The following is a 12,782-nucleotide window of genomic DNA, read 5'->3' as shown; positions in this document are numbered from 1 at the left end:
GTCCATTTGGGGATCAGGTCACTTTTTTCACCTTGCTTTTAGCAAATGGCAGAAGTGACTACTGTCAAGAACCCAAATTAAGTCTGATCTATTCCCACAAATTATTTCTGGTTATGTTAATCTCAAGTATTTATTTACATTTAGAGCAGGGCCAAACTTCGAAACAGGTGCCTGGAGATTTTTATAAACATTTATATATACTTGGAAATTCTAATAGATTTTGTATGAAAACAGATGGTTGTGGATAAATAAGCCTTTTTGTTGTTTAGACATATTCCACCAGAAAAATCTGTTTAATCTGTTCTTAAAACATTGAGCCTGAAAAACTGAAAGGTTGGGATAAAAGGATCTGCTGGGTCTTTTGTCTGAAATGCACCTACATTTGCTCATCTGTTTGGGGGCTGCTTAGCATTTAGGAGGGGGAGAGCTATTCTTTAGTTCATGTATGAAAATGTGCAATACTTTACATCAATTATTTGGCTGATTGCTGGAAGTGCATTGGAGTGAGGGGGCACTGGCTAGTTCTGGCCTTCACTAATGGGAACATTTCAGAATGTGGATGGTAATTAAAGTATAGAATGCGGAAAATTAGGCCAAAATTGAATAGAAATGAATAAGCATGTGTTCTGTTGTGCAGATGTTGGAAATAGATTATTTGGGATACCTCTTTCTATCTACATCTTATTTGGTTACCGTGTAAAATTCGGTCATACACCATGTAGATTGTTTCTCTTCCCATTACCTTCTCTGTTTTTATGTTGTGATGTATCTGTATAGGTAGTAATTTAGCAAAATATCCTGTCTGCCAGGTGTGGGAACTAGCTGATTGTATTGTAATACCAGATCATTACTTAATTCATATGCAACCTAGCCTAGCACATGGAAAGCATTATAAATCTATTTACAGTGTGGCTGGTCTGATGATAACATTGTATTAAATTCCCAGGTGAGGCAATTTAAGCAATTGCTTTGCCATGTGTAGGCCATGGAAATTAACTTCTCATATGCTTTAGTAATAGAAGAACTTCATTGGTATGCTCAGATTAGTGGTACAGCAGAATTCTTACAGTCTGGTTACGTGTACCCTGCTTCACATGTAGAATCATACAGGGGGGTGGTGCTGCAGATCACAGATCTTAATTAGTTTAAGCTGAGTTAATTCATTTCAATTCTAATTTAGCTGGGCTTGCCTATGAACACATTCAGTTCTATTGGGAAATGTTAAGGCTTGGGTCAAGTAGACAGATTGTTTAAAGCCAAATTGCCAGACAGAACTGAGCAAGTGTATCTGTTTGAACAGGGCTTTAAGGAAATCACCCAATCAGTATGCAAAAATCCTGTTCATAAACCAAGAGAGATCTGCCTGGAATCAGAAATTCTTCCTTGTCAGAAGGTCTGGGTACTGTAGTACATTTAAAACAGCCCCTGAAACTTTCTGAGTGCTGAAGTTCTTGTAGAAAGTAGCTTAACCCTTTTGTGTCTCTGTGTTTGGGCACATGCTATGCTCAACTGCAAACACATCCACTGAGCAAAACCATTTGTGTGCTTAGACTTTTTGTCTAGGTATATACAAGAAAATATAAAATACAAGGAAAACTTCTATATGTGACAGAGCTTTGCAGACAAAAAACTGCACACAGAACCTCTTAAACCTATATTGAGCTGCCCAGAAATGCCTTGGATTACAAACTCTGTAAAGCTTCTGTCTTTTCTAGAAACATACATATAAGGTACCAGTAGACAGTGGTAACTGACAACTAAGACTAAAAATGTTGACAATTTCTTGATTTGCCTGGTTAGCTTATGTATAGAAGTCATTAACTATTTATAAAATGCATTATGAATTGGGTTCCTTCAAAATGTAGCAGAGTGTGTGACATTTCCAGCTCAAACTATCATTCTTGCATTTGGCTAAAGTATATATATTTATAAACAGCTGAAGGTTATGAAATAAAAAAATAATATTAAAAAAACTTAATTATTGAGTTCAGACAAGCTGAACTAATCTTGATAGCCACATTTAAAAATGTTAACCAATAATACTTTAATAAAAATAAGAATAGTGTTTCAAGATATTGATATTTTGGACAAATCCTGAAAGAATAAATGAACACTTTAGTTCAAAGGCCTTTCCTTTTATATTATTGATTCATTTGGTAGTGAAACTGTGATCAAAAGTAGTATCAAATTATTTATTGATTATGGCAAAGAGTTCTACCTAATTGTAGCCAAAGCATTATTTCTTTTAATAAAATTTCTGATTTTCAGATCCTGACAGATTATTACAATCAAAGAACAATGATACAAATATATTTATTAAGTTCACTGGTGATGATAATAAAGGATTATAAAAGGCCTCTAAAAATTGTATTGCTATTAACATTTATTTCTTTCCCGTGAAGTATATTCTTTTTCCTTTCTCCCATGCAGGCTCTTAAGAATGATAATATCATCCAGTTATATCTTTCAAATAAATGATGTGTAATCAAGGACCATTTCAGTCCCTACATATTATTAGGAAGCTTGTTCACTAGAGAATGAGCTCATGAAGCATCATGCTCCTCATCTCAGTCTAATAATGATAAATATGTTCAACACTAGCAGGATCAATGGGGCTGAGTCATTTTGTGAAATTGGGAGAAACTGTACAGTTGAACTGCTAGACCTCAAATGAAGTCCTAAGATTGAATCTTAATCAGAAGAGATGATTGGATATTTATTGTTATATATTTGTAATTTCCTTCCTTGTTTGATGTGTATAAAATGAAAATAGGAAAATAATGTAATTGAGCAATCTATGCCAATTTGTTGGCTTTTTGGTGAGAAAAGAGAAAAACAAAACCTATCTCCATATGATATTCTTGCATACTGTGGAGTGTTTTAGTCCCCCATAGTGATGAAATGAATAATTTAAACAGGCAGCTCTGATACCACAGCCTGTTTAAAGGTTCTCATTTCCTTTAATGCTGTAGACTACTTTAGCTTGGTTAGTATGAAACTGTGACAGCTGAGATCTCCAAAATATTTGGCACAATTCTCCTCTTGCCGTGTGTCTGTGGTCCAGGGCTTTGTCCTTATTACTTATATCTGTAGCTTTAGGATCTGATGGCAAGAGAATCACAAATGTGTAAACATTGTAGTGATCATGTTGGCAATAAAGGGGAGCTACCCAGCATAAAGAACTAAAATGTTTTGCTCTGGGGTGACCCATACAAGGCCTGCTTCGCTGCTAGGTCCCTTGCACGAAGAGTGACCCATTTCAAACCACCTTGTTACTAAGGTGATGAATTTCCCTGTGCTCAGTATAATTTCTAGTGTTCTTTTCCTGTGCCTCAGTCCCGAGCACCAGTTTTGGCATGGTGGCCCAAGCAGGGAAGCTTTGAAGAGGGATTCATTTTTTCTGATTTCCTACCGGTAGTCACTGTCATGGCAGGGTGTGAGGGAAGCCCCCATTGATGAAAGAAGGCCCTACAGCTTAGTTGTTGTTACTCTTGGGTTTCTTCCTCTGAAGAGGTGTAAAAATTACCATAACTACTCTGAAAAAGAAAATAAATTGGACAATGTGTTCAAAATTCAATCCCTCCTTTAATGGTAAGTGTGGGAATATTGAGTAATAGCCTGTTATTTGGCTAACAGAAATTGAAAGCTGAGCTGGTGTTCTCATTGTGGCCTTCCCTATTGCTCTGTGGAATCCTGTGCTACCTTGCTAACCATCACACATTTGCTTTCCAGTGCTTAGCGCTTGATCTAGTTTAGAATCAACATAATTATCAGTTCAAGAGCAAATCAGGTGCTCATAAGCTATCAATTTACTTAATATCCTGTCTGTCATAATGATCCCATGGATGACTGTGTCAGTTTTGTGGTGTTTCCATGAACTGCTGAAAATCAGTGTTTCCTTGTGGTGTTATTTTCTCTTCTTTCTTTTGCCCTTTTATTTCTGATCCTTTCCCAGCAGCCTTAGCAGCATAGAAAATGCTTCTTAATTTTCTGCATCTTTAAATTGAATCAGATACATCACATGTGTGTTGTTCAGGTTCAGTTTTTGCTTTGTTTTTTTTTTTTTTAATATGGTAAAAGCTCAGTCTTCTTTCCTGTCTTGTGGCATTGCTGCCATCGCTGTTCCATTGTGTTCTTTGACCTGCTAGCAAGTGTTCTTCAGAAAAATGTGTTTGGTTCCTGCACTCCCATTTTTTCAATGCTTCTGCTGTTAGTATATATTGCCTCACATGTTACATATCTCAAGCTTCACAGAAGCTGCTTTTGTTGCTGCAATGTTGAGGGAGTGACTGTCTTAGAAATCCTATAGTTTTGCCATGCAGATTTGTTAAGGTACAGCAGTTGAAGAACTTTGTAATAACTTTCACTTGCAGATTTTTTTTTTTTTTTTAATCAAATAGGTTTCCATTAGGGGGCTCTCGAGGTTTAAGATGATCAGCCTTGATGCCAGTGGCTCTGGAGCTTTACTTCCTAACCCTTTTTTCTTTTTGTTTTACAGAAAAGGTCACGAATCGCCTACAGTGATGAGGTGCGGAATGAACTCCTGGGGGATGACGGGAATTCCTCAGAGAACCAGGTAGGATGCTAATCAAGAAGCCCTAGTGGGTGGCTGGAGGGTGAAGGAGGTCACTGGCACACTGGGCTTCTCAAGCTGCTCCTTAACAGCATTAGCAACAACTCATGTGGAAGTGATACTGTTTAATGCAAAGCTGGGGTCTTAATCAACTTCAAAATGTTTCTTGGAGATCTTACATTTAACCCTTTAACTTGTGATCACTGTCTGCTATCTCAAAAAAAATCTTTTCTTCTCTTTTCTTTATTATTTAGTACTTAAGAAATAACTTGAAACACGCTGTTTGCCGACAAAGCCAAGGTCTTCACCTCAAACACATGTAAAAGGAATAAAAAAGTACATAATGCAGCTTTGATAATAATGCAGTATAATTAAATCAACACTGGCAGGCAAAACAAATGAAAGTGCGCTCTCAGAATTAGGCAGTATCCCACTCAGTTTCCTTGTGTGATTCCCTCTTTAACCAGATTTTCTCTCCTTGTACCAAAAACACAAGTTGTACTAATAAGAATGTGCTTTCATAATGCATGTTGTACTAGGATGCAGAGTGCTATCCACCTCCTTTAATGAATGAAAGCTTGATAATCCTGGGGCTTTTTAAAAATCTTGTACCCGTATTGCTGTTCTGCATACTACAGTAAGATCCTGATAGACTGTGATGGCAATGCTTTATTCAGGAGACTTTGACCCACCTGTTAATATTTCTTTCTGGGATGAAACTTGTTTGACACTGTCTGAAAGGAGAATATTTCTTTTCTTTCTAAAATTTATATTATCAAAGTGTTGTATTTTTGGAGTTAGAAGTTAGCTGAAAGTTTTCCTACCCGTCATATTTTCTCTTCTGGCCAAATATAATCCAAACTATTTTGCTTATGAAAGAAAAAATAATTTAAATGTTTACTTGATAAATGTGTTATTAAATAAGGAAATGGCTCAGAGTGTTCTGAAATTTTTTTGTATCTTCTACGCTCAGTATAGGCTCAGCTCCACTAAGGACAGAAAAAATAAAGACTTGGAGACTTACCTTGTACAAGAACTTTCAAAACACAGACCCCATAACCCCAGTCTTATAGAGTATTTTAGATATGCTCAGTAAGTTTTAAACTCTGTAATAGACTTTAATTCATACATGAATGAAATTAGGCATGGGATACATTATCTGAAGACATAAGACTGGAGTATAGCAGCTCTGATATCTATGTGAAGACTTAAATTTAAAGGACATTAATCTTCATATTTATATATGATAGAAAGGGGAGATTCCAAAATTTGAGTAAAATAAAGAGGGAATTTTATACTTAAATACTGAATTTATGGAGAAGATTATTTCTGGGAGAAGAATTTCACAGTCTGTATGTCATGATTGTAAATGAAGTCCTGTGAAACTGTTAAGGCTCTCATTTTATTTCTCTTAAGGTGCTGCTACTTTTACATTTCAAGAAAAAAAAAAGTGTGAATTCAGACATAAAAGGGCAATTGTGATAAGAAGCTTTACTTATAACAGAATATCTTATGTGTAGGGATAAGATAAAATATTTTATTTTCACTTTTTAAAGAATGTTTAAATAACTGGTTCATGTGAGCACTTGCTGTGACTGATGATCTTTTTTCCAAACTTGGTGAAAGAGACATGTTCTCATCTCTAGGAGCTAAATGATAACTTCAACCATTTGCCAACTTTGGGCTTTTTCTTCCAAATGTCCACTATTTAAAGGGATGAAAAATTTGTCTGCTGAAGGACTCTTGTATAGTTTTTTAGGTAATCAAAATCCTTTTTTATAGCCCAACTTGAAATTATTACCTCCGTACCTTTTAAAATTCTTCATTCCTTTATTGAAAAATATAATGAAATAGCACCATAAAGGAGTCACCTAATTTCTTTTAAATATGTAAATGCCAGGATTTTAAAAATCTATTATTTATTATGCTGTTTCTGTAATAAATATCATATTCTCTTTTTCTTATTAAATATCTTTATTTATACCTGTACTTATGTACATGTAGATGCAGGTGCAAGCAGTTAGTGCAAAAACTTCAGCTGGTATTGAGCTTATTAGAGCGTATAGCTTTCAAAATCAAGTGTAGGTTTGGGTCCTTACCAGACACTGAGCATGAGATATTGTTGTGTTTAACTCAGTAACCCCAGGTTTAATATGCTTTCACTCCTGTACATTATTATATCAGTAGAAAACTTGGAGTAAATGATGAAAGGATGCCCAGATATAACTTAAAGTCATGTTAAATATTTGAAGATGTTTCAAATGCTTGCTTTTGTTTTGTCTCATGGAAATAAATATAGGTATGTGGACTGATCCTGGCCCTAATATTGTAGGATTTTTACTTCTCAATCAGTTTGGATTAGATTAAATTAGTTTAACTGAAAAATGGTGGGTTTGTTTTCCCCATTTCAGTCACCATCTGTGAAACAGGAGAGAAAGGATTCCTTTTCTGGCAGAGGAGGTGTTGAAAAAACTTGCCAGCTCAGAATTGCTCCTGTAACAAACCACAAAAATTGGTAAAATCTGACAATAGGAATATTGAATAACTGGGTAGTCAAGGTTGTGAGGTATGAGTTTTTGGTCTTTATCATGTGATAAACATTTGCATGATGTTTTTGGTGGAGAGAGAAGACAAAAGGAACTGAATGCTTGCTGAATAGTATGACCATATTAAAAAGCCACAAATAAAACAGATCACTATTGGAAAACTAAATTATCTGGATCTTTTCCTCATTCAGCTTCTCTTTTTTCAGTTGAGTTTCAAAGGTAAAATTATAGTAAACCATAGCCAAGTTATAAGCTGTAATGAATAGGATGGCAGGTATAAGTTTCCAGTTCTCTCAGGAAAAAAGATTAAAGCACAAAGAACATATTGAAGAATAGGTAATGGTGATTCTTCTTTTGTCTTCATTTTCCCAACATGTCTCTCAAAAGCAGCAGCCATCATGTCTAGATGACACTCAGAATAACTTGGAATACAGTTCCCTTCTAATGGCTATACCAAAATTTAACTGATTTTGCCAGATAGAGCATATATAGGCATTTCCTGTGAGAAGTTGTAAGAATTATATAATTTTGCTATTGAAAATTTCTTTTTAATTAAGTGCAGCTTGTTTTCATGAGACAGGTAGTGATATAGTGCTCTTAGTGATCCTAGAGTTCAGTAAAGTAATTGCTTAATATATGTTAATTTTTTTCTTAATTTGAATCATGTGAATGTAGGCACTCAGATGAAGCACTCAGAGGATGAAAATCAAGAAATGTCCCTTCTTGCATCAAAAAAAAGTCCCACCTTACGAACCCAATCCCAAAAGCTGCTGTGTGCATTGGGTTATTGTTTATTTTCCAAGAGTGGTCTTAAAGAGGCTGGTTGGTATCAAGCCTTGTTTCTTGTCCTGGCCACCAACATTTAGCAAATCTCTTGAAAGTTTTGAGTTTTTCAGTGCAGTGATACACTACCAAAAGTTGTAGTAGCTTCACTTTAATAATAATAGAACTGGTTCATGTAGCAAGTCATGTTTTTGAGGAAGTATGTGTTGGGTTAAATCAAAAATTTCTCTCGACAGAAATGATGTGAAGTTCAGTATTACCAACTTTGTTGAGGTGTAACAGTGTTCCTTTCTCTTTTGCAGCCATGTTCATTAGTAAGTTTAAATAAATTCACATTGGGTTAAACTGCATATCCGTATACCCACACATTCTATACATGATTCATGGTGAACAAACATTTTGTGTCTACTTAATTTCTGACTACAAAGTTGTGATAATATTAGATTTGGGCTTGCTGTGCATAAAGTGTGTCAAACTTCAGCTACAGACCAGGGGGTGAAGTTGGTCAATTTAATTCGCCAAGATCTAAAGAAGGTCGGTATCATTTCATATAGCCCTGGCAGAGCAGATCATTACCAGACACAAATCTGTTCGTTACATGCCGAGGGTTTATAGCAAAATAAATAGACTGTCATCATAAGTTCAGAAAATTGTGTGTTCGACCCACGATAATGTGTAAAGGGCGTTTAATAGAGTTCAGCATTTATTCGTTATCTATATGCGGACAGAGACGGCGGCGGCGTTATCAGCTTTTTAAAAAAAATTCGGTAGTTTTGGGTCACGTGAGGAGCCTTGCGGCCACACGCGTGCGTACACACACACACACACACACACATCCCATCTCGCTCCCTCGCTCTCTGTGGTGCAGTTTTGATTTTAGTCACAGCAGAAGGCTTAGCCACAAGAGATTCCACTGGTTCAAACCAGCGTAAACCAGATTTTTTTTTTTTTTAGCCTACAAAGGAACAGATTACCTCTTGTATCGAATTCTGTATTGCAAAAAAAAGAAAAGAAAAAAAAGAAAAAAAATATCTTTGTTTCAAAAATATGCTGATTATCATAACCTAAAATGGTGGCTGTGCACGGCTTAACGCTGTTTACAGTTCAGGTGTGAGCATAATAAAAATAATGTTTCAAAATAGAAATGTAAAGGTAACACATTTTCATCAAGAGCATTGTTAAATGGGGGAAAAATACATCTTTTGTTAATTTGAATGAATATCTTCCAGCCAATGTTAAAAAAACCCCAACCCTCTCCCGTTACTTAGCTTAGCTGCAAATCCCATGCAGAGCTTAAATTCAGCCATGCAGCACAAACAAGATAGAACATTTTTGTTTGGGACCTATTGAAAAAGCAAATGTGCAGCATTTTAAAACTCTCATTGATTATAGCAGGGTGGCATGCCCGGACGGGCTCTATTGCGGCAGAGTCGTTTTAAACTTTGGCCCTTTAAGTATCATAGTCAACTGAAGAATGGTGGCCTCAGAAAGAAAAGATAGCTATGTGATCAACTCCCAGATCGTCTCTTTCTAAAGAGCCTTAATGTTTGCCTTTTTGGGGGAAAAAGGGGGGGAAGAGCTGGAGAAAGAGACCAATTTATGATAGGCCAAGCACTTGAATTTAAGCGCTGGTTTGCCCAGCAGTGTGGGTTTCCTTTATACCAAATTGTGGCAAAGTTCCTTTAGCTGGGTGCAGAAGAGCTGGCCCAGTTCAGCTTGGGGTGGTGTAGGAGACCCCCTAATTACATCTCATTAGAGCTCTTGTCCCTTTTGGTAATGGGGTGAGGCAAACCTTCAGTTTTAGACGAGCCATATGAGACAATAGAGAATAATGGAGGTTCTTTTGTTTCCTTCATGCTGGTGAGACTTTGTTAGTAGTAAACATTCTCAGCTTACACATGTGTTGAAAATTAGTGTTATGAAACTGTAGGTGAAGTATCAGCATAAATTGAGATAATTGTGTTGCTGTTGTAATTTTGAACTGGAATCGGTGAGAGAACTGTAATTTTTTATAAACGGCCATTCTTGTGCAGATATTTGTTGTGAGTAATTATACATTTTGTTCCAGTACAAATAATTTATCTGTCTCTCTAAGAGGCAAGTATATAGATTTATAATCAGGCTGGGGTTTTATTTAGTTTTACAGTAAAGCTGCCAGAGCAATATTATTTGTGTTAGATTGTGTTGATTTGCAAGCATAAATAAATAAATATAAATTTTTATACTATATAAGCATACACACACCCCCTATGTGTATATATTTATATATATACACACACACACTGTATAGTGGTCTGGATCAAGAACCTGGAATGGGTCTTTTCTGAGGGAAATGTGTTTCATGTTGTTCCCTATTCCTTTGTCTATTTTTAAATATGCTATTCAATAAATCATAGTTCTGAGACATTTAACTGAGCTGCTTCATTTTTTTACCTGGCAGAAACCCTCAGTATGAAGTTCAATAATAAAATTAAATAATATAGTTGCAGTAGAACTCAGGTATATAAAAATTGAAATACTGAAATATATGCTATAAAGATGCAGTCATCTATTAATAAGTTAGATCTGCTAGTAAAATAAGAAATCAGTTGTCACAACTAAAATATACAGAAAACATTCTGAAAACTTGTATATACAAAACCACTTCAGCTGTACAATCTTCGAAGAGAGGAATAGTAAACTTGTTTTTTTCTTTATAATATAGACTTCTATGAAGTCATTCCCCTTTATTTCATGATGGTGTCTTAGATGTGGTTTAAAAGAGAATTTCACACTATTCTCTTTGTTTAATGTGACAGTGTGAGAAAGTGATCTTTATTCGTTCAAAAAACTCTGCATGTAGTCTATGTTTAGGTTCTTTTAATGTGTTTGTCTGTGATTTTTAAATGCTAAACATGTAAACAGATAAATTGTCAATGTTAATTCTGTATCCTGTCACACAACTGATCTTTCTTTCCTGCCATTTCTTTCCTTTTTATCTTTTTTGTGCGTTCATGTTGCAGTTGATAAAATTACGTGAAGAGGTGAGTACTTTCTTGCTTTTTGTTGTCTAGCTTTCCCTTTAAAGCTGAGTTTCTAAATCTGAAGTAGATCTTTTTGTTCATTGTTGCAGGGAAATCTACACAAAGCAAAAATATTGATTACATTGCTTTAAAATATTCACTGTTGTGCCTCTTCTTCCCTAATAATTGTATACTTACATAGGAATCTCTAGATCAATCCTTAGAAATTAACATTCTTTGATAGTGGAATTTTTTTAAAAGGCACTAGAAAAAGAAGGGTGGAAAAAAACTCTATTATTTGATCTCTTCAAGAATACCATGATCAAATCAGGTACAGTAATAATCATGTTTGCATCACAAAATCTTTGATAGGGAAAGTACATTTATACACTGGTATTGAATGTGAAAGCATTGCTTTAGTGTAAACCTTTGCTGAAACATTTTAAAAATTACACGGTATTTCACAGTGTTTTGAGTTTGGTGTGAGGTATTTAAATAGCTTATGTATTATACTGGATATTGTACACCCACTGAAAATACAGTAGAAGTAGAGAGACCTACACACATATCAATATTTATTATTTATTTGTGAGTGCTGTAGATCTGTAGGTGTAACACTAGAGATCAGTATTCCAGAATACCTTCCAGTTATAAAATGACTCATAAATATTTAGAAAGAAGCCTGTTTTAATGGTCAGTTTTTCAAATATTTTCTGAAATTAATCTCTGCTTTTGCTAGCTGTTGTAGCAAAGCAGGTATTTGAACTGCTATTTTTTTATTATTTCCTAGTAACCACTGAAAAGAGGGGCTGAGTAAAGTCAAGTTTACTTACAGGTCAGATTTCTGAGGGATTTCATACGGAAAGCTTGGACCAGTGAAGTATTTGAATAAATATATTTAGAAGCACAAGTATTTTAAGATCACTCATTTGTCTGTTATCTTCTTTGTGGAAGATGTGTGCCCAGTAATGTATCAGTAATACATACTGAACTCTGCAGGAAAGGATTTGGGAGTTTTAGAAATGGTGATGACAAAGAATTGTAAAGTAACCAGATTAGGACAATTACAGAGAATTCTTAAAAACAGGTAGGTATTTGTGATACAAACATTCTTCACTAGTTCCCCAAATGCTTTATTTTCTCCCTCTTCTCATTGAGCTGATATTAATATGTAAAAGCTGCAGAGCAAAAGAGTTAACAAAAAAATTAAATAAAATAAACATGTAACCACATGAAAGCCTTCCCACCACTGCTGAGCTCCCCTCCCCAATAGTCCCAGTATTTAAACAGATGACAGTATTGTTGCAAGGGTTCGTGTAGCCTGATTTCTGAGGTTTTTCAGAACACGGTTCATTTTCTCATCCCTCTAACAGCACCTGCATGTCTGCTCCTGTGCTTTTTCAAAGAGTGCAGTAGGATAATTTTTGTTTGCAAACATAAGATTATAGTTTTATAAAGATTCCTAATTTTTAAATTCACTCTGAAAATTTTATTGTATGTAAAGAACAAAGCTGCTGCTTATCTGCTTTTGTTTTTGAAATAGCTATGAAGACAAGTAAGAATATTCAGGGTGTTATTGCAAAGGGCTGTGACTTGGGAGCTATATTGAACTCAGTTACACCTTTTGGATTTTATAAATCCTGTGTTAGCCACCTAAAAATTGACAGTGCTTCTGGTAATTTTCTTTTTTTTTTTTTTTTTGCTTTTCCTTGCTAGCTTCATAAGTTACTTTTCCCTCTCTCTGCATACACTGAAAACAGCAGAAAATAAAGCAATAAATCCCTTTATTTAGTCTGGAACAAAGTTTTACTGGTAGAGAGAAAAATAATTTAAAATCCAATTGTTGCCATTCTTTTCTCTGCATGAAAGTACCCACTC

At 35.2% G+C, this 12,782-nt stretch overlaps 1 protein-coding gene across 4 annotated transcripts in view; it reads left to right on the top strand.

Annotated features, from left to right (window-relative positions):
* Positions 1-12,782, top strand: part of VTI1A (vesicle transport through interaction with t-SNAREs 1A) — a 259,682-nt gene that overhangs the window by 45,576 nt on the left and 201,324 nt on the right. For 2 of the 4 annotated variants that reach the window (XM_059477403.1, XM_059477405.1), the window contains exons 4-5: positions 4,499-4,576; positions 10,905-10,925. In XM_059477403.1, coding sequence (XP_059333386.1) covers positions 4,499-4,576; positions 10,905-10,925 — 99 coding nt within the window. The remainder of the gene's footprint in view (positions 1-4,498; positions 4,577-10,904; positions 10,926-12,782) is intronic. The other 2 variants (XM_059477404.1, XM_059477406.1) reach the window with 1 other exon arrangement.

Source organism: Ammospiza nelsoni, chromosome 8, assembly GCF_027579445.1.
Source record: "Ammospiza nelsoni isolate bAmmNel1 chromosome 8, bAmmNel1.pri, whole genome shotgun sequence".
NCBI classification, from domain to species: Eukaryota; Metazoa; Chordata; class Aves; order Passeriformes; family Passerellidae; genus Ammospiza; species Ammospiza nelsoni.
Note: the sequence above shows the minus strand (reverse complement) of the source record. Positions and strands in the feature narration are given on the sequence as shown.